The sequence below is a fragment of the Eupeodes corollae genome, chromosome 3 (genome assembly GCF_945859685.1).
Source record: "Eupeodes corollae chromosome 3, idEupCoro1.1, whole genome shotgun sequence".
NCBI lineage: Eukaryota > Metazoa > Arthropoda > Insecta > Diptera > Syrphidae > Eupeodes > Eupeodes corollae.
In genome coordinates this window covers 13,494,748-13,518,353 of record NC_079149.1, presented here as the reverse complement: position 1 = coordinate 13,518,353, position 23,606 = coordinate 13,494,748, and the positions used below count along the sequence as shown (strand labels likewise).

At 33.0% G+C, this 23,606-nt stretch overlaps 1 protein-coding gene across 1 annotated transcript; it reads right to left on the bottom strand.

Annotated features, from left to right (window-relative positions):
* Positions 1 to 245: 245 nt before the first annotated feature.
* LOC129949142 (uncharacterized) lies at positions 246 to 22,340 on the bottom strand. The gene is made up of 5 exons (XM_056060414.1): positions 21,215 to 22,340; positions 20,990 to 21,163; positions 19,433 to 20,941; positions 18,345 to 18,625; positions 246 to 662 (listed from the first exon to the last, which is right to left on the bottom strand). Exons 1-5 carry the CDS (start codon positions 22,338 to 22,340, stop codon positions 246 to 248), a joined length of 3,507 nt encoding a protein of 1,168 aa, XP_055916389.1.
* Between the last annotated feature and the right edge of the window lie 1,266 nt (positions 22,341 to 23,606).

Genomic DNA, 23,606 nt, shown 5'->3' with positions numbered 1-23,606 from the left:
ATTAAAAAAAAAATAAGTTCAAAACAAAAAAATAAAAAATCACAATTCATTCATCAAAAAATATAGGACTAGGAAAAAGAATCTTTATCCGTGTCACAGTTGAGGCATACGTATACACGAAGAGATCTTTTTACGCACTTGGTGGGGGCAAGCTTTCAGAAAATGCCCCACAATAAACGAGATACAAACTTTGTTGGTCATCATCATCTTCTAATGGAGAGGCTACCTACCTTTTTCTTCAACTGTTATTTTTGTTTTTTCCTAGGCCCCTTTTTAGCTGCGTTCTTGGTTCTTTTTTTGGCCAGAACTTTGTTTCTTTCCTCCAAAATGGCTGCTTTCTCGGGTATATCCGTCAAAATTGCCGTTTTTCTAACCATACGAGTTATATTTTTTTTTCGCTGCCCTGCCTTTAGTAAAGGCCTTATATGATCGGGTGGGAAATTATTTTTTTGTAGTTCGAATCCGGGTGGTCCCGGTGAACATGTAAGTATCGGAACAGGGTCCAATGATAAAACATGTTCAGTAACTGAAGACTGTGCCACTGCAGGTAATGTTTGGTCAGGTTGCTCCTCGTAAATGGCTCCTCCTGTTTCAGCTTGTTGTTCCACATAAGGAAGTGTGTTATCAGATTCTGTTGGATTTGGCCGATCAGTTACAAACGCCTACAAGAAATCATGATCCTGAAAAATGTATTCGTTCAGGGGAACGATTCCAGTCTTCTTAAATCCATTTTGTATGTTTGTCGGATTCAGGGCTAAGGGCAGAGCTTTGCTTACGATTGACGGAATATCATGCACTGTCATTGCTTTCCGGAGTTATTTCGCATCCAGGCATCTTGAGCGATCACAACGATCAGTAAAAGAAGAATCGAGGGGTAAGTTTTAACATGTTACTATTTACCCCACAAAAACGTTACAACTTGCCTCACCATGAAATTTCGCACAAAGAAATTAATATACAAAAAACCGAATATCATACATATATAAGATATACATACAAAAACAACAAAAACTATGATGGATGTTTAAAAAAACAACCACCACGCTATCTCTTCTGTGTGAACAGAAAGTCCAAAAATACAAACAAAAAAAAAAGTTAGAAACCTGCTGTTTTTTGGGACCACACACAGAACTTTTCTCGTTGACGTCCAATTGACAACTGTAGTAGTGACGCTGATAGATATGGAAAGGATGCACATTTTTCTCCTTTACGCGATTCTTAATTTTAAGGGGAACCCTATTATTTTTAGCTGTTACTTCTTACCCCTGTTACTTTAAGCCCCACTCTCCCCTACTAGAAATTTCAAATTACGAAAAATAAAAAAGAAAGATTTGGTAGGATTTAACAAGTGTATGTATGTGATGGTGTTTAAAACTATTTGTTTTCTAATTTTACATTGTTTTTTAAAAAGTGGTATTTATGAAAATTAAAAAAAAAAAATTATTAAGATTGAACCACAAACTTTGTTCATAGTTTTTCTTAACTTCGCCTTTTTTATATCGCTAGGCCAAAATTTAATTCCAGTGAACTGACCTCGCCCCTTATGTCTAAACCATTGAGTTCAAACTATGGAAATTAAGTTTTTAAGCAGATTCACGTTGGAGGTTTTCAACTTCCCATAGGAAGTTAATGTAATGGGTCCGATTTTTCAAATTGAAAATTTTGACATTTCTCGACGTTTCAAGGTCCTTAGAGTGGAAATAAAAGATTTTTAGAAAGATGTCTGTACGTTCGCGACGATTTTTTCATTGTCCATAGCTCAAGAACCAGAAGAGATATCGACTTCAAATAAATTTTGTTATATAGATATTAAGGCAGAAAGATGCAGAAAGGGCTCTCCAGAAAATTGCGTTGGTGGTTTTCTTACCATAGCAGTTTGAAAAAAGATGAACATTTTGGTTAACCCTAAATATCTTAAGAACCAAAAACGCTAGAGACTTGCATTCAATTTTATATAATATATTGCAACGTGATATAAAAGAAGTATATTTTTTGAAAAAAATCCATTTAACGGTTTTTTTTATAAATCAATAAAACTGAACAAAAAATTTTTCACCTCGAAATTTTATCAATGAAATTTTAAATGATTTTATTTTCAAAACAATTTTGTGTAACGAAAAATAACTTTTTTAACATCTGGTAAAATTTTGAGTAAAATCAAACTGACAGTTTTTTTTTATAAAAAAAGTCAAAACCTAAAAAAAACATTAGTCAAAGTTGGTAAACATTTATTTTCGACTCAAATATCTTTTCAAAAATTTGAGATTATGACTTCCAACTAATTTTAACTTATAAGAAATAAAGGTTTCAATATTTGGAAAAAAATTGAAAGGTTTGAATTGACAGTTTTCTTACAAAAAATAAAAACATAAGCAAAAAAATTAATAAAAGTTGGTAAAAATTGATTTTTGGCTTAAATATCTTTTAAAAAATTTAACATATTGGCTTTAAACTATTTTTATCTTTTAAAAAATATTTTTTTTTTAAATTCAGTAAAATTTTGAAAAAAAATTAAACTGACAGTTTTTCTACAAACAATAAAAACTTACAAAAAAAATCAACAAAAGTTGGTAAAAATTGAATTTCGACTCAAATATCTTTTTAAAACTTTGATTGGCTTAAACTACTTTTGTCTTTCAAAAATATTTATTAAAAATATTCAGTAAAATTTTGAGAAAAATTGAATTGACAACTGTCAATTTTTACAAAAAAATAAAAAATTAACAAAAGTTGGTAAAAATTGAATTTCGACTCAAATATTTTTTCAAAACTTTGAGATATTAGATTTAAACTCCTTTTATCTTTTTAAAAATATTATTGTCAGCATTCAGTAAAATTTTGAGAAAAATCAAATTGACAGTTTTGTTTACAAATAATAAAAACTTAAAAGAAAATTTAACAAAAGTTATTAAAAATTGATTTCGACTCAAATATGTTTTAAGAAATTTGAGATTATGACTTCCAACAATTTTAACTCATAAGAAATATTGTTTTCAACATTCGGAAAAATTTTGTAGATTTATCTCAAATTGACAGTTTTTTACAAAAAATAAAATCCTAAAAAAAAAATTGAATCAAAGTTGGTAAAAATTGCTTTTTGGCTTAAATATCTTTTAAGAAATTTGAGATATTGGCTTTGAAATACTTTTATCTTTTAAAAAATATTTCTGTTAAAATTCAGTAAAATTTTGAGAAAAATCTAATGACAGTTTTTTTTACAAAAATTGGTAAAAATTTGTTTTCGACTAAAAATCTATTTAACAAAACTAGATTTTCAAACTAAACTATTTCTTTATATGAAATATATTGTTGTTAATTTTAAAATTATTGAGAATAATTTAACTAACAACTTTTTTAGCCTAACTCTACAAACTTTTATAAGCAAGACAAATCGACAGACGGAATGGGAAGTTTACAGTGTGGGTCGCATATTAGCCTCTTTTTTTTTAAGACCAAAAACACTAATACAAATACAAATTTCTTGGCAAAAATCGAGTTTTTGTAAAAACAGCATCTTGGATTTTTATAAAACTTTCTCTAACTTTTAATTTTTACTTAGCTTCCTTCGATATAAATAACAGACAGAACTGTTTTTCTTTTTTTTAATTTTCTCACTCTAATGAACTGATTTAAATATTTTTCTTTAAATTGCTTGAAAAATAATTTGCTGATCGGAAATATCATTTTTTTGGATTTTTAAAAATAATTTCTTTCAAAACACGCTTTCTCAAAAATAGGTCAACTTTTGTTTTTAAAAATCAAACGTAAAGCGTCTACGTAAATGCACTTAATTACTATACATACCAAAAATATTTCTAAGAAGTTTTTTCTTTTAATGTTATAAACGATTTTCTAAAAATTAATAAATACTTAAAATATAGTTAATAGTTTAAAACAGACTCTTTGTGTTGATGCACAAGCAGGTCATCAACCTGTTATTGAATTTTCTTCAACTCACTTTTTGAATTCACTTAAAATCTATATTTAAATTAACTTTTGACTTAAAACTAAATTTATTTTCAATTTGATATTTTTTATACTTAAACTTTAATTTAAATGTAAAACTTAAAGTCTAAACTTGAATTAAAACTTAAAACCTAAATATGAATTAAAATTCTAAAATGTAAATAAAAAATCATTGCGATTATAGCTTAAAATGTCAAGATTCTAAATTCGTACTAAAATTCTTAACTTTTCAAATTTGCCGCCACTATAAATCATCGGCCATCTTTTATTGTAACAAAAATTAAAAACAAGAAAGACCAAGAACAAAATAAAAGAAGGATCTGGCATTCAAGCACCACAGACCACCGTAATATAAAGAAAAAATTGTTTTGCGTTTTGTTTTTAATCCGCTCCACCGTTGCATCGTCGTCGTCGCTCTTTTTTGGTCGAATTTATTGAAGACTTTCAGTTTTGAAGTGAGTATAAGAATAATTATCTGTGAAAATTTGCTAATCAGATCAACATACGCGATTTAAATCTAAGCAGAGTAATTTTTTTATTTGAAGAAATTTTGCTTCGTAAAGTTTGAAATAAGTTTTTTCAATTAAAAAGCTTTTATTTTCTGTAAATAATTTTTCGAATTGGCATCACTCAAGTTCAAATAAAGAGATTTTACCATAATAAATGGTGCACTTTAGAGCCATTTTTAACAAACTTGTGCTCAAATTTGACAATATAATCCTCGCACTAGATCTTGTGTAAAATCCAAATTGTTTTCAGAATTCTAGAAAGATATTAATTTTCATATGTATATGTATTTACTTTTAAATTTTGTTTCAATAGGGACGAATTGATTTGTCTCTTTTACTTTCTGCCAAAATATCTTCTGTCAATCGGACACTAAAGACAAATGATCATGGCAAGCAAATGCATACAAATAAAGTTACTGTTTGGCGTGTGTTTTGGGCTAGAGGCGTCAGTCCGCACTTCTTCGGAGATCGCTGTAGGTCGAGGATCACAGGATAGCGTTATGTGCTCGATTCTGTTATCTCTTGCCGAGGCTACGAGAATTCACCGCCAAGATCGTGTGATTTTGCTTCTCTAGACTTTTTCATGTAGGACTTTCTTAAGTTACAGGTTTAAGCGAATAATTCACAAAATTCAGCCTAAAGGCATCAAAAACTGTACCTTTCGAATGAGCTTCACCCAGCGAAGACGCAGTGACCATTGTGTTATATTTTTAAACATAATGTCATTGATAGGGCTCTTAAATAAATATTAAATCACACATCATATGCAATTTGTTTTATTCTATTGTAAAATAGACCCCTTTATTTATTTTTAATACATTTTTTGATCTTAAAATTGCATTTAGGTATTTTTAAAATAAAAAAGTGAAAAATGATTACAATATTTCTATTAAAGTAATCTAATTCTGTCATGCTTTTGTATGTAAACATTAAGGTAACGTTTGTTTAAATATAAAATAAGTTTAACAGAGCTTTAATAAAATCATAGTCAAATAAATTAAGCGAAGAAATATTCGAATTTGTAAAGTTCAGTTTGTTGACAACTTATCTGTCAAAATATATGACAACAAAAAATTCAATGATCGTTGGAATTTCATTGTAAATAAAATAATTTAATGCTAGGGTTTTCCTGTCACTGGGGGTATGTTGAAAAACATAACATCAGAGAAGTATTGGAAACAAATTCCCCGAAATCGATCAAGGCGCCCTTAGGCAGTCGGTTTGCCGCCTATTGTGGTCTTTAAATTTCGCATAATGGATTTAGAACCACGTATCAAGATAAATAATTATGCTAACCCAGAAGCTTAACGTGATAACCATCACATGCCAGCAATGGATTTCGAGCTTCAAAACGTTTTGAAAACTGAAATGTCCCAATTGTTAATATTAATATCTAAAAAATATAAATAAAAATATTGTTTCGTGGCTTGTCTCAGCTTGTTTTATTCAGTTTCCAAAATCGACCAGCTTTAATTGAAAATTCCTTAATTTTCCAAATAGGAGCTGTATCATAAATGCTTCTTAAAGAAATTTTTCTTAATTTGTATTATCTTTATTGACATGTGTCCAAATTGGAAGATTGAAAATATTGACATTTTCCGACGTCCATACGTTCGGGATACCTTTTACGGTTGATCATATCTTGAGAACAAGTAGAGATATCCACTTCAAATCAATTTGTCTTACAGTTAATAACATCAAAAGGTAAAGAAATAACTTTCAAGCTATCGACCTTTATATTGTTACGTCATTTTGATTTGTTGAAAACCTAAGAAAAGATCAACTGATAGTTTTTTCAAAAAAAAAAAATATTTTTCTAAACGATCATTTTATAAACACCCAATGATATTTCCTTTAAAATAATTTAATGGAACGAAGGCAAACGAAAGAATAACGACACCTGGTTAAATTTTTAGAAAAATCGAATTCCTAGGTTTTTGAAAGAAAAAGTAAAACAAATTAATACGAAAAATTGGGTTTCGACTCGACTATCTTCACAACGATCTTTACAAAGATATTGGCTTCAAATTAATCTTATCTTATACAAAATAATAATTAAAATTAAGTAATTTTCGTATAAAAAGTTCAACCGACAGTTTTTGTTAATAATAAAATAAAAACCTAAATATCTTCAGAAATAAAGATATTAACATCAAAATCATTAAATTCTACAAAAGTTTGTTGTAAAGGTTGGTCGATTTCTTTTAAAAAAATCCAATTGATTTATTTGGTATTCGAAATAAAAACTTTCAAGAAATTCTGATATAAATTAGTTTTCGACTGAGAAACAAAAAATGTATAGTAAAATCAAACTTGTGCGAAACATTGTTGTTATCATTTTGTTAGTTTAAAAACAAATTTAATTGACAACGTTTTTTTCAAAAAACGAAAGCCTACATAAAAACAACTAATAATAAATTGTTAAACATTAATTTTCGACTCAAATGTCTTGAAAGCAAAAAAATAAATATTGACTTCATATTTGTTTTGTCCAATTAAGACAGTCTTTTCGTACAAAAATACTACTAAAATGGTTTAACTTCTCCAACAAATTTGCTTCTATATTGTTTAACTTGATTTTTGCACTAAGAGTAATGCAAACGTAGTGTAAATTGTGAATGCACCATATTTTGCATTTTGCAAATGGCGTCAAATGTCAACTTGCTTTGAAAGTTTTTTGTTTCAGTTTGTGGTTAGGTTATAGTTTAAGTCTAAACACAATGGCGAGGAGATAAACATACCAATCATGTAAATCTATTTTATCTTTCAACATAACTAAGAAGATGCAACCACCCAAGTGAAAAGATTATTTGACTTCTCAATTAGAAAAGGGTTCAACAAAATAAAGTTGTCTAATATATATGACCGTTTAAACATCTGCACCACAGATCAAAAGTCGATATAATCATACCAAACAAATTAGTTTGACATCACATGAACATGAAGAAATATCTTCATATCCTTATCAAAGGACACAAAAACACATTTTTCATTTCCATTCCTTGATGAGCACATTAACTATTTAAGTATTTGCTCATACTAAAATACTTCTAATGAGGTCTCAATGCATCATATCTTAAAAGTCATATAAAAATATTTATTCAAAATATTTAAGGTTTTGACATTTACTATTTTTCGGTAATAACTCATTTTGTTTTATACTCCCGATCTCTCTCTGAATTAAGTCTCAAACAACCCTAAATTGAAAAAATGCGGGTGCACATGTCAACACATTTACCCTTTTTTTTTATCGCTGATAATGTTTTTGTTTTTTAAGTTGTATCCTTCCTCTTTTGTAATAAAAATTCCTGTTTTTATTTTCTTTTTGTTAATTGTTATGGGAGTCCTTTTGGATTGAAACAAAAAAAGGGTAATATACCTACAATTTTTTTCTTAATAAATGAAAGAAAGTGTGTTCTTAATTAGAAGCCAGAAGATGCAATAGGTTGGTAGATGTTTTAATGAAGAAAAACATTTAAGGTTTTTTAATAAAAATAAACATAATTTATAGAAAATTATGTCGCTACTTAATTTATTTATTTTTACATAAATTCAATTCATTTACTTGATATTTAATAATATTAAGTATTTGGTAGTTACTTTATATTCAAAAGTAATAAGTAAATCAATTAATTGCCAACTATCCGGGTGTTTTAATAAGGATTTCACAACCATTTGTGATGTGATATTCGCCTTTTGACCGGAAGTAAAAATAAGTCTTGAGCTGTCCAATCACTTCATCAATATAAAGCTCCATTTTTCGATGCAATAAAGGGAGTCATACTAGGCGTATTTTATTGGTAAGTAATAGCTAGTGCAGTAATGGAAAGTAAGTGCAGTAATGGGAAGTAAGTGCAGTAATGGAAAGTAAGTGCAGTAATGGAAAGTGTGAATAGAACACATGTTCACTATTATATGCGCTCTTGTTTTAAATCTCCAAGTTGGTATATCTGTGTTGTTTTTATGAAAAGTTGAATAAGAGTTCAATTTAGTGTGTACATGCAGGTCCAGTCAGAATAGAGTTGAGTATGAATTGAAAGATTGAAATGACATAAGAGTGCCTGTCCACATACAAGGAGCCAGGTAGATTTTATGTGAGTGAAAAAGAGAGAGATGGGTAGATTAAGGAGCAAATGCAAACAATATTCTTGGGTTCAACTTGAAAGATTTTGTATTGTATGAGTGAAAGATAGATAGATTTCAAGGGTGTAAGATAGGGATGTGCAGATTGATTTTCTCTTCATTGTATGGACACAACGAACATAATAAAACCCAGCATTAAAAATCCAATGTAGACAGCAGCGCCAAAAATTTCTCTTCTCAAAATAAACTTACACTGCGATAACTGACGCGAAACGAATCAGGGCGAATCATTCGCAATGATAACAAAAATGACAATGATAACAACAATGCCGCGTCGGCGAATGCGCCACTTTCGCGTTGGTTTGGGAGAGCCTTTACACCCGACCAATGAAGAAAGTTTTGTTTTCGCATCAAATGTTTCGCTTTGGTTTTGGGCGAGTCCTAACACACATCACACGTCAATAAATTTAGAGATAGCACTGTGATTATTTATGGTTTTTGGGTGATGCCAAATAGTCAACGCATTGAATATTTACGTTGACAGTCTAATCGTAGATTAATATTTCAAACCAATTTATTTTTATTCTAGTGAGAACAGAGCACAAGAAAAATACCAACGCACCCCCAAATAATAAAATCCTGCCAACCTTTAAGTAAAAAATATTTTTGGAACTGGATGAAGTGTCATTCTATTCCAAGCATTCCAAAACTTTATCTGAACTATTTATATGCACTATTTTACTGCCTTATTTATTTTCTTTGTTATTGTTTAGTGTGTAAGATTTTGCTGCGCTGCGTATACATTTACCAATAAAAAACGCCTCTTACTTGCATAAGAAGTTTCGATGGTTGATGGCAATGGTTTGACAGCAGAGAATGTCAAAAAGTGTTGACATATCTGTTTGACAATTCATTTTCATTCATTTTACGGTGACGGTGTTTATTGATAAAGCTCATTTCTAGTTAAATGGCTTGTGCACTTGTAAGCTTTTCTCTCAGATGCGTTTCCATATTTAAATTGTTTCTCAAAATCACTCCAAGGTATTTGAACTCTTTGACAATCTCTATATTTTCACCATTGTAGTTCCATTTTTCATTAAGGCAGTTTCTACCTCCTCCGTTCTTAAAAATCATGATCTTTTGCATGCTTACAGTACTTTAGGTTCTATATTTTACAGCACTCAAAAATCCGGTTTATCATAAGCTGTAGTGATTCTAGGGATGAGGCGAGAACCACAATATTATCCGCAAACAAGATTGCTTTAATTTATTCTCCCGCGTGTTCGATATACCAGCAGGGAAGAAATCCACTAAGTCTTCGATAAATAGAGCGAATAGGCTTGGACTCATCGTACTACCTTGTCTAACACCTGATTCAGTTCTAAAGCGATTAGTTCTAAAACTTCTGCATTAGTATCCTGCATATACAGGCTTTGCAGGACTCTTTAAATATATTCCCATACCAAAGAGCTTATAGAAAAGAGCTTGCCTATTCAACGTGTCAAATGCAGACTTAAAATCCACAGAAAAACGCGTATAACTTCTTCCTTTTTCTTATAAATGAATCGTCAATGCTTTTCAGAACAAAGATATGCTCGAGTGGTGAGTGACCGGATCTAAAGCCTGCCTGAGATTCTTTCAACAGCTTATTTTCTTCAATCCATTTATTAAGCCATGTTTGCAGCAAGAGCTATAAATATTTTATAACTCAAATTAAAAAAGGATATTCCTCGATAGTTCGACATCTCGGACCAGCTTCCTTTTTTGGGGATCGTACAAATGATTGATTCCCTAAAAGGAATCATTTCTGTTTCACACACCTCGTTGTAAATTGCAGTAAGCTTACTTATTAACTCAACGGTTCGATACTTAAAAAATTCCGCCGGTATCCCATTGAAACCTGCCGCTTTTCCATCCTTCATTTTGTTCATTGCTGCATCTACTTCTTCGTTGGTTATATCTGTGTCCAAAACTTCATTATAAATACCCGGATGTGCGAAATGACAGTTGTTTCCTTCAGAAATTGGGTTTAGCAAATTTTTTAAAATGCTCTGCCAAAAGCAAGGGGCTCAACTTGGGATGGATTTTAAAGGTTTTACCATTCAAATTGTTCCAAAACTTCCAAAAATCCTTCGAATTCATGCAATTTGATAACCGTCGAGCTTCTGTCTCAAAGTATTTTGTTTTCTTTTGGAAACACAAGGTGATCACGGCTTGAGCGACGATAAGCTCTTAACCACCCAAATGATAATTTTCTGGCCTTTTTACGCTCTAGATCAAACCAGGGTGCTATAAAGCTCACTGTTTAATGTAGTTTACACGATGGCGGCTTCATCAGTTCTTACTTCTTTCGAAAAGAAATAGGAACTGCTGTTATCGAACCTCCCTGGCTGATATTGCCAAATGATTTTGTTGATAACTTTAATTTCAGAATTAGTCGCGTTAACCACAGACACATCATATAAAGACCGAAATCTTTCGTACGTTTTACCCTCCAACACCCATTTGTTTACATTGTTGTATTTATAATTTGACATTCCGTCCATTTTGAAATGTGAAATCCAACAACAATTTGATGCGGTGTATTTATTTGTTTTGAAAGATTTTTTTTTTTAATTGCTGTGGTGGGAAATTTTTATTTGATTTAAGCTGTCAAATGACAAAATGAATTCCAATATTTGAATTTTTAAACATTTTCGATAGTAAAATACGTGTCCTAGGTACAATAGTGTACCTACATGAATGGTTTATACCTTCCTGGAATCCTTGAAGTGTGCGTAAGAACGTTGCATTCACACTTTTATGTAAAAAACTAAAAAACTCATAAGATCACGTCCAAGTGAGTTTCAATGTTTGTATTTTCCTATCCACTATTTTCCATTTGACTGTTGACGATGTTGACGTTTTCAAACTCACCTCGATGAAGTAAACAATTATGTTATGTGTGATGTTGAGGTGATGTCACACTTATACAATTTTTTTTATTTAAAAAATTTAACTTACCTATAGTGAAATTGTTAGAACTTAGTCACTGTTTTGTAATTAGCAAAGGCTATTTTAATTTGCATTGTTTTGACTTGATTTAAAAAGAAGCTAATAGACAAAAGTGTTGGGTTTAAAAAAATGTATAAAACTTAGTTGTAAGTATTACCATTATTATTATAAATTGCCCCTACCTTCTAAAGGGGGGAAAACAGACCCCATCCCATAGTAAAAAAATGCTTGTTTTTAACTGTTCTATACAAATCCGTCATCAAACTTTGTCGCCTGGCTTGAAATATAGTACTCTTCCCAAAAAATGCAATAGCTAATGTCGCCGTAGCCACTAGGTACCTCCCCTAAAGAATTTCTCATCACTGTACTTTATTTTCGTGGTTAATTGACTTTAGAGGGTGGTGAATTGACTTTAGCTGTGGGGAATTGCTGTTAGACTTAAGAGTGCGTGTAAGTTGACGTTTCAGCTTGTAGGCAAACTAGAATGACAGATTGGTTTCAGGACTTCATATGGTGTGTCTATGGCGTTAACTGCCCCTCTCGTTTGTTTGAATTTGTAATGTCGATGAAAAGATCTTAAATTCCAACAGCAATGTTTGGTTACTTTGTTTTGACGCACACAAAGAATTAGCTCATGAATTTTGCGCGAAAATGTGACACGCAGAATGAATCAACTAATTGGATCGCTGCAGGTATTTTTTTTTCACTGATACTATCTCTTGTGAGGAATTGATTATGCGTACTTTTTTAATAAAGTTCATCGCGCACTTTTTTAAGCGAAAGATAATGTTTAGCAATGAAGCTCATTTGGAGAGCGTCCAGAAAAATTCACTGCTTGGTGTTCACCAGTACAGAATCGCAACGTTAACATTAACTTTAACGCGTAACAATAGACTATTTGAGATGAAAGTTCGATGAACAGTTTATTTCACGTTTGGGTCTGGTCAATTTATATCGTGCAATTTAAAGCCTCTAGATCATTGTGAAACTATGTTAAGGCGAAAAGCCGATCACGCGGTCGTAGCCAACATTACAGCATTTATTGTTAAGATACCATCCGGAATGTTAGGAAAAGTATGCCAGAATTGGACTTAGTTAATAAACCATTTAAGTCCTTTCCAATATTTGCATAATAATCATCAAACATTACTATAAATTGTATGCGTTTTTTCAATTGTACGAGTATATATTTTTTAATTTGTTTATTTCCAAAAAAAAAAAACTTTTTAAAAAATCGCTCTTTGTATAGTCATATTTTCGTCTTGTATTATAATTTAAAGTAGCTAAGTCCTCACATAACATCTGATACAACTTGTTTTGGTATGTTCCATCGTCTGTTTTAAATTAAGGTAAGAAATAACGTTAAGAGATCTATCTGAAGCGTTCTCTTTGACTTTAACAAGATTGTCATTTTCAACAATGGAAAAAGAAGCGGGCCAATGACTTCACCCACTGGCACACGAAAAAATGTTTTTTTGTGCATGAAGTTGTAGTTTTTGAATGACATGAGGGTTTTTTCCAAATCAATAGCTCATATTCTGGCGAAGACGTTTAACTTTTTGGAGGATTTATGGTTGCCATCATTGCAACCGACATCGACAAGACGACATCAACGAGCTACAGAACAAATTCATCATCATCATGCCACGGAAAAAACTCAAGTTTTTTACCGCCGAAAATCAATCAATCAATCTTTAGGAAATTTTGCTGTTTATTTAATACTGCTAAAGGATCAACAACGAGAGTTTTGTTTAGGAAAGCTAAGAATAAAGTACAGATGATCGACTAAACCTAAGTCCCCTATTATCTACACGTTGACTCACGACTTACGACCCGCACTTTTGACTTTCCTTATAAATTTGTATTGGGTGAGGCAAGCGCTATTACACGTTGACTCGTGCCCCATATGCCTCAAATTTGACAATTATTGTTTGTTTTGTTTTGAATACTCCTTCTCGTAGACTTTAATTTTTCGATAGTTTTTGAAATGGATTTTGGAAATGGATTCCGAAAATTTATTAAAACTGTTGAAGTGTGCAATAAACAAACAAATTCAAACAAATTCGATGTTGTTTATCCCAGCAATATGAACGAATATGAGAAAAAAGAAACGTCAAAGTGAGTCTACTAGAAATTTTCCCGAGACTCACCGGAATTTTGTTTTTGCACACATTTTCTCACATATGCTTTCTTTTTTGCACTCAAAATAATCAAAATGCACGTCTGTCATTTTTATACCAATCTAACAGCATAATAAAAACAAATTCCAACTTGACCGAAAAGTATATGTTTATAGTAAAACGAGACAATTGCTATTTTGATCAATTTAAATGACATGAAAAAACCGAACGTCATGATGAAAAATTTGTTTTTACTAAAATATTTTGACATTGACAGTTCAGCCACTGGCATAAGGGTGCGTTTACATATCAATGAAAGTTCAAATTTGTCATTTCGCAATTTTAAAAAAACCTTTTAAAGAAAAATTTGGTTCTTTTTCTTACATTAACTGTTCAATAATAAAGTTTAAGTAGATATAACGTTGGAAATCATCCAATATTCCACAAAGCTAGCATTTTTAATGTTAAATCATCAAATTAAAGTTATATTTTAAGCTCAATTTTCTGCACTACTGAATGTCGAAAGAATGTTTGATATATAAAATACTTATAATATACAACTTGATTATGGCATTTTTAATAAATTAGATATACAATATAACAAATATCTTCTCGGAAAAAAAGATTTCTTTTATTGAATTGATTTGAGAATCAACAATTAAATTAATTTTTAAATTCTATTGCAAAATGCTAATGAACACCAGCAACTTTCATCCAGAAAAACAATAATTAAAAAAGCACAAAAAAACAACTTTACAATCCAATTACCTATCTACCTTCTATACCTATTTATATTCCATGTGTACCGTATTATGCATTGTGCATTTTCGAAATGGTGCATTCCGGACTTTAAAAAAAAAATTATAACGTCTGCACTCGTATACTGCACTTTGTTGCAGTACTCACTTCCCGGTTAATTTCATAATTGAGTTGGATAGAAAGACTCTCCTAGGAAGGTTTATAGCGAATCTATATAGTTAGATACTTCTGTATCTATGAGTACACCTAATGGTGGTGAATGCATCGCATGATTCATGAATATGGATTCGACGTTATTCAGGAACCTACTGATGATGATGATGACTGATGCAAAATGCAGCGGACATCACGGAATATATTGTGGTCTTTTTGTGAGTTGGTTGTGGAACTTTTCCTTTGTGAATGCGTTTTTGTTATATAGGATATACCTATCTATAGGAAATAAAAAGGGCTGAAAATTGAGCTTGCACATGCAATGATGATGGATCAAAAATTCCAAATGAAATGCAATATTTTTTGTATTCAAATAAATTAAAATAGCGAGAAGTATCCTTCTGCATTTGAGTTATGAAGAGTATCTCGGTATATGAATGAGTGACTTTGATGAACTGTTGTCTCTCAGGTATATAAGTTGGTAGCTGCTATATCCTGATGATACAATTTTATTTTGATTCCATCAGTGGAGACTTAAAACATAGTGGAAAAATATATGATGCAATTGTTGGCCCATCACTATGATGTATTTTTTAATGTTATATACAATTCAAGTTTAAATGTAAGTATGGTTTACGTTTTGAAAGCTTTTTGAAAGCCATTTCATCAAAGAGTATAGTTTGACTTTAGTGCTGCAGGAACTTATCAAGCCTCTTAGATATACCTATTAGTTTACCCTTGACGTATTGTGAATACAGGGAATCCTTTTTTGGCCGTAATTCGCGAATGCCTTATCACGCTGTATCATCTCCGTTACACATGTACACGTCTTTTATAACCTCTCCTTTTTCCTGAAGCTCTATGCATTATTCGATGTTCAAATGGTAGACATGTGCATTCAAGAGGACGCAAGCGTCCAGAGGTTTTTCTCAAAACCCACCACTGTCTATCAACTCTTACTCTCACCTCCCCGCGGGGAACATCGGGTGCCTAGAACCTCCACAGGAGATTGGGTTCTAACCCCAGTGGAAAGTTGTTGGGGGTAGCAAATGAGGCATCCAGACGGCAGCGGACGAATTCTCAAGATGGAATCAACGGTATGGCGTCTACAGTTCCAGTAAGGTTGAACTACTTAGTGAACACCTTCTTCAGGACTTCTTCGACGTATTCGGAGTCCAGGCCTGTAAGAAGCGGTTTATCCGGCTCCTCGTCCTTGGAGTTATACTAAGGATCTGGCCCTCCAGGTTGGAAGTTGTGCCGTGCGTCGGGCTGACTTCCTGGCCACGTAAAAAATACCTTCGTTGCGAAGCATTAACAAGCCGCGGATACGGGCTCAACCAACTTGGCGTGCGAAACTGTGGACAGCTAGACCGAGCTGGCTGGAGACGCATGTTGATTGAGGCCCTGGTCCGCCCCGGACAGTAGCGCCACCTTAAATAAGCAAGTCTATGCAATATTCACGGGTCCTTATCCGTTATGCGGTTATCAAATGTTTCCACAGCTCTTGCAAATGATGTTTGTTGAATTGACGAACGATAAAAGTCAAAACTCATGGCTCTATACCGGTCGCAATTGCCCGTGACGGTCTGACCAGCATAGTTGTAAAGAAGTACGGACCAGTTAATCCACTAACCCAAAAGCATGCCATCATACTAAAAGTTTTTATGTGGATGTAACGGTGGCTCCAACATAGGTACACTTGGTGATTATCATCATTCTAAATATGTCAGATTGTTTATTGACGTATCCATTGAAACAAAAGTGAGCTTCATCGCTGTAGACCAAATTCGCACGATACGTATTTTGAAGAGAACCATGATTTTGAAAATGAAATTGAACAATTAGAATACCTAAGCATTGTTAATGCACCAGCATATTTATAATTCATGTTGAAATGTTAAACAAAACCAAACTTAAAATAAAGCACTTGACAGCTGATAAAATGGCCGCCAGTTAAAATGTAGTGTTGCCAACTTAAAGTGCTGTATACCTCTTAAAAAGCTCCCTCTATAAAAATGAAGCTGCTTATAATTTTACTCTTTTCAAAATTTTAAAAATTCCCTACCTATAACTCTAAAACTCTAGATTTAGTCAAAAATCAACCAGTTGAAACCTCATTACCGACATCTTTAAAAATCGAACAATGGCGCTCAACCCTACGAAAACATAAAAATCTTAACATAACCCTAAAAGGCAATCTATCTTTTTTCTCCACTTTTCAAAGACAAACAAATGGTTTCCAACCTCAGACTTTTCATGTATTTTCAAGTGAAAGGTTAAGCTTTAACCCCATCGTTTTGTTTAGTTCGGCTCTTTATTATTTTTTTTCTTTAAAAAGAACAAAAGGATTCATTTCCATTTTTATTTTATTATCTTTGAAGTTTCTTTTTTTTTTTTTGTTGTGGAAGTCTACTCAAAAGACAAAAGAAACCCAGAGTTGTCTTTTTGAGAACAAAGCTTTCCCTATAAAAAATACTAAAACAATATTCCTCTTTCTCTCTTCGAACAAAATGAAGGCAAAATTCCTATTTCTGACTTATTTTATATATTACTCGTACCTACATATTTGAAGTATACGGCAAGTACCATCTTCAACTTTGGAACGAATTGAAGATATAAATAGAGGTTTATAGGTATAAACGATAAAGGCACGCAACAAGGACAAAAGAAAATAACCCAAGGATATGAAAGAAAGTGGTTTGAAGGATCCTTCAAAGGAAATATTTCCAAATCGTTTTCATTACTGTCATTTAGGTATAGGTACTGTGGTATATTATAATGTTGGAGTAAGTTTTTTGATGTTTATAACTTTCTTTCCCGCAGTGTTTTTATAGATGAGAGACAAACCTTCCACCGTGCGTCGTCGTTGTTGTCGCCGCCATTGTTGCTGGTAAAAGTCTTATACATACTTTACCTTCATAATATATGTACACATCCTATAAAGCTGAATAAGTTATTGAAAGAAATATGACAAGTCGTGCATTTCACAATTTGTTTGTCGATACCTTTATTTATGTTTTTGGGGCACTAAGAAGTTTTAAAGGGACTTTAAGATTCAATTGCTTTGATAAGTGAAAGAAAAGGGAGAAAGGAATTTATATAAATGGAATCAATACTTCTTGACAACATCAACAAATTAAAGTATAGTTTCTTATCTTAAATTGAAACTTTCGATTTCTGGTACTGTTGTACTCGTGGTGTGAAAGAAAAGAACACGTCTACAATTGTATTTTAAAATGGTTGCTTTTATTTCGCAATGATGTTACCACGTTGGATGTCTAAGCCAGAAGGAGGATATTGCGTCATATTAAATAAGTACATCACTTTTATTGCTAAAGACAAGTGCTACCAAATAGCTAACACATTTTAATAATCATTAAGGCTATAACAATTTTCTCTCTTCAAGAGAAACACATTCTTCGTTATACATCCAAATGGTATTATTTTAACTGAACATATTTCAAAATCATAATTCAACAAATTTAAAAACTTACTTACAAATCTAAATGAGATAATTTCAAATTTAAATACAAGTAACAGCAAAACTTAGTTCTAATTTATAAGTCTTTATGATTATACTTAATTATATTATTTCACGATTCATTTTAATTATTTCAAATCATTAATAATATGTCAGCCTATCCACAGGTTTCCGAATTCTATTACTTTTTCGTGGTATAAATGGTAGTTTGTTTTCGGAAACGTTTGGAACAGGGTCTGATTGTTTTTCCTTTATATCTTTATCAATTTCTTGATTTACTGGTACCGGAAGTTGTTGTTGCTCCTCCGAACTTTCACTCGGGAACTGGGGATTACCATCAACGACCTGGCTGCCTGCATTTTTGATTTGATCGACGTGCCGGAACGCATCTTTACCATTTTCTAGTTTAATATTATAATGCAATAAACCAGTTTTTTCATTAACTTCTCCAAAATTCCATTTTTCCTTGCCAATGTAATTTCTAATAGCCACTCTTTCTCCCTTTGAAAAACTTCTACTACTAATATCTTCATTGAATGGTTGAACATTATCTTTTTTCTCTGGCAATAATAACGAAAATTTATTTCGAACAGGATAATTAAATAATACTTCAGATGGGGACTTTTTTGTAACAGGGTGCGGTGTAATTCGGTATTGGAACAAAATATTATTTAATTTGACTTCTAAATCTTCGTTTTTGTTTTTAAGACAACGCAATTTGTTTTTTATCGTTTGAACATAACGCTCTACCTGACCATTTGTGGCAGGGTGATATGGTGCAGTTCGTTTGTGTACGATATTATTCGAGTCGCAAAACTGTTTAAATTTTATATTCGTGAATTGACTGCCATTGTCAGTGCAAATAACTTTTGGTAGCCCAAAAGTAGCGAAAATTTTTCTCAAAATTGGAATGGTTGTATCGGTCGTTATATTTTTCAAGATATGGACTTCAGGCCATTTGGAGAACGCATCGACAAAAAGTAATAAATAAACGCCCAAAAACGGACCTGCAAAATCCAAATGGGCCCGGTCCCAAGGTTTTGATGGATAACTCCAATGATGGGTTTCTACTTTTGGTGGGTTATTTTGATATTTACAACAAGTTGAACAATTTTTTGCAAATTCTTCAATTTGGTGGTCAATTTTTGGCCACCAACAGAAACTACGTGCTAGTTCTTTCATTCTGGTTACCCCAAAATGTGATGAGTGTAAATCTTCAAGAATTTTTTTTTGAAATTTAGTTGGGATAACGACCCGCAAACCTCGCATTATACAACCACTTTGTATAGAAAATTCATTTTGGTCAACGCCAAATCGTACGTGAGCTTGAAGTTGAGTCCCCTTTTGAATCCCTTTCAATAATTTACTCAGTAACAAATCTCTAGACGTTTCCTCTGCAATCTGTTTTGCCGTAATTGGTAATGTTTCTATCTGATTTATTTCAAATAAATCAGATTCTTCAAGCTTAAAAGAATCATTGGTTGAAATCGGCAGTCTTGACATGGCGTCAGCATTGCCATTTTGCTCTGAACGTTTGTACTTTATTGTATAATTAAATGCTTGCAAATAAATCGCGTAGTGTTGCATACGTGTAGCAGACATATGTGGCAAACTTTTATCGGCCGCAAAAATTTGTACCAGTGGCTTATGGTCTGTAAATAGAATAAAATGACGACCGAAAAGGAATTGATAAAATTTCTTAAGACCGTATATAATAGCGTAGGCCTCTTTGTCTATTTGAGACCATTTACGTTGTGAAATTGACAACGTTTGTGAAGCAAACTGGATGGGTCTATCAGTGCCATCTGGATATATGTGGGACAATACTGCCCCCACACCCACTGGCGAAGCATCTGTCGACAAACACAACGGCTTATCTTTTGCGTAATGCACCAAAAAATTATCTGAAATAATTTCTTTTTTTATTGCTTTAAAAGCACTTTCACATTCTGATGTCCATTTAAATTTATTATTTTTCCTAATCAATGCATGCAATGGCTCAAGAATCTCTGACAGATTATGAAAAAATCGTCCATAATAATTTACTAAACCTAGCAAAGATCGTACCTCAGATACATTTGTTGGGCAAGGGGCTTTAACAATCGCTTCTGTTTTACTTGCGGTCTTATGAATTCCGTCTTTATCAATTTTAAAACCACAGTACTCAATCGAGTCTTGAAAATAATGTGATTTTTCAGAATTTACACGTAATCCAAATGAAAACAAACGCGAAAATACTGTTTCTAATCTTGCGAGATGTGTCTCATTATCCGGACCAGTGATACAAATGTCGTCAATAAAAACTCCCACACCCTCGATCCCAGCAAGTATTTCTTCGATTTTTTTCTGCCATTTTACAGGTGCACAACTAAGACCATACCACAATCGCGTACATTTAAACAGACCTAAAAACGTAGACAAAGTTAATTTTTCCTGATCCTCCTCCCTCACCTTCCACTGTAAATAAGCACGGCGAAGGTCAACCTTCGAAAATTTGTCACCGCCATTCATTGCATTAAAAAGCTCGTCTATTGTGGGGAGAGGATGTTCAGTCGCGATCATATATTTGTTTAAAGTAATTTTAAAATCTCCGCAGAGGCGTATTTTTCCATTTGCCTTTACTATCGGCACGATTGGAGTTGCCCAATCACTGTGGTCAACACGAATAAGAATACCCTGAGCAACTAAATTATTTATTTCTTCCGCGATGGAGTCCCGAAGCGCGAACGGTACCGGTCTATGCTTAACAAACACAGGTTTCGAATTTGGCGTTAATTCAATTGAAACCGGCTGTCCCTTAATTTCGCCTACATCTTCGCCAAATATCGCACTGTATTTTTGAATTAATATTGAAAGTTGCGGTGGTAAATATGAAACTTTGGAGTTGTTTTGAACATTCAAATTTTTTTCATTTACCTGGTAACAATTTTCATTTTTTGTATCGCGTTCTTCACGAAATATCTCCGTCAATGGTAAACCATTAAATGCATACAGCCACTCTCTTCCAAATAGCGCGTTTTTATTTGACTCAACAACATACAACTGCAAACTCTTTTCAATTTTCAAGTTCTGCGGAGCAACAACAACCTCAACAACACCTAAAACATTAAGAGAAGAATTATTATATGTATTTAACTTAATGTTAGTACTTTTAATCGGAATATCACTAAAGTTCTTACAAAATTCATTATAACTAATAACCGATACGCCGGCCCCACTATCAATTTCCATTTTAATTAATTTATTTTCAATGTACACGTTAATCCACATTTTTTTTGTACAATCATTACTCTCACATATTGTGTTAATATAAACTATTGGTTCTTCACTGATCAATTCGCAATCATCTTCTAAGTGGTTAACTGTACCGTTTTTCTTATTCTTTTTTTGTTTTTTAAAACACACTTTTGACAGATGACCGCGAATCTTGCAGAAGTTACAAATAGTATTTATGTGAGAGCAATTGTTCGCAAGGTGGGGGCCGTCGCAACGGAAGCAATGTATTTGTTTTTGGCTTTGGCCTTTATTAAAATTTGACACGTGTAACTTCTCTGATGAGTGTTGATTGTTGTTGTTCCTCGTCGTCTGGTTGCTCTGGATCTTAGCATTCCGATCTTTTTTATGAAAGTTAATTGAATGTACTGAACTTTTATGAATTGCTGTCTCGTTTAATTGAGTAGAATTTTGTTGTGACATTTCTAGGCTCGTAGCAATTTGGATCGCTCTCTCGAACGTTAGGTCTTTTGTTTCCAACAATAGGTCCTTTATTCGTTTGTCTCGAATGCCACAAACAAGTTGGTTTCGCAGTGCAATTGTCAAATAAGTACCAAAATTACAATGTATGGCCATTTTACGCAACGAGGCTACGTACTCACGGACGGACTCTCCCTCCAACTGCTCCCGATGGTGAAATTTGTAGTACTCCGCTACTTCTAAAGGCTGCGGATTGTAATGCTCCTTGAGCACGTTGACTAACTCGTCGTAGGTCTTGGTTTCAGGTACTGCTGGGGAGATTCCATCACAAAGTAAATCGAAAGTATTTGGCCCAATATAATGTAGCAAGTAATTGAGTCTCATCACCGAATCTTTGACATTGAAGATTGTAAACGCTCCTTCAAGACGTTGCAACCAGCGTTCGAATTTACTTTTAGTCTCGTCAAAGAATTCTATGGAGAAATTAGGCGGCACTCCGCCGACGTACGTAGGTGCAGCAACAGCAGAAAGACCACCCGCAGCAACATCAGCAGCACCCGCAGCAACACCACCACCAATCATATTTCGTAATTATGTATGATTATGTATGTACTCAATCGATGAAATTAAAATTTGTATCAATTTTCTTTCAATTCGAATCCTCGTCGCCAAATTGTTGTACTCGTGGTGTGAAAGAAAAGAACACGTCTACAATTGTATTTTAAAATGGTTGCTTTTATTTCGCAATGATGTTACCACGTTGGATGTCTAAGCCAGAAGGAGGATATTGCGTCATATTAAATAAGTACATCACTTTTCTTGCTAAAGACAAGTGCTACCTAATAGCTAACACATTTTAATAATCATTAAGGCTATAACAGGTACAAATGTTGTTTTGTGAAATTGCTATACCTTACTTTGGTTTTTAAGATGACATATTTTTTGGACTGTCATGCCAGGTCTTGGGTTCAATCTCTGTCTGTAACATGTATAAAGTTTTGTTCATGGGTACTGCCTCTCGCGAGGAATTGACAAATCTTCCAAGAGTTATTCTTGTCATGAAAAGTTCCGTTCGTTCGGCTTAAAACCGCAGGTCCCCTCCATCTCTGACAGCATTACTTCCATGCAGGAATGATTGAGAGTTATTAGTGACGACGATAAATTCTCTATAAGGTCTGTTGCGCCACCTAATTTATTTATTAATTTAAACAATAATTTTTCAGACACAAAAAATGGGCCCATCTTTCCAAGCATCAAATATTAGTTCAAGAGTTGTTAAAATTCAGATAACAACAAAGTAAAGGGTGATTTTTTTGAGGTTAGGATTTTCATGCATTAGTATTTGACAGATCACGCGGGATTTCAGACATGTTGTCAAAGAGAAAGATGCTCAGTATGCTTTGACATTTGACAGCCGAACGATCTGCCACAACGTCGAATTTTCAGTGAATGGGCCCTAGAAAAGTTGGCAGAAAATCCGCTTTTTTATCGACAAATTTTGTTCAGCGATGAGCTCATTTCTGGTTGAATGGCTACGTAAATAAGCAAAATTGCCGCATTTGGAGTGAAGAGCAACCAGAAGCCGTTCAAGAACTTCCCATGCATCCCGAAAAATGCACTGTTTGGTGTGGTTTGTACGCTGGTGGAATCATTGGACCGTATTTTTTCAAAGATGCTGTTGGACGCAACGTTACGGTGAATGGCGATCGCTATCGTTCAATGCTAACAAACTTTTTGTTGCCAAAAATGGAAGAACTAAACTTGGTTGACATGTGGTTTCAACAAGATGGCGCTACATGCCACACAGCTCGCGATTCTATGGCCATTTTGAGGGAAAACTTCGGAGAA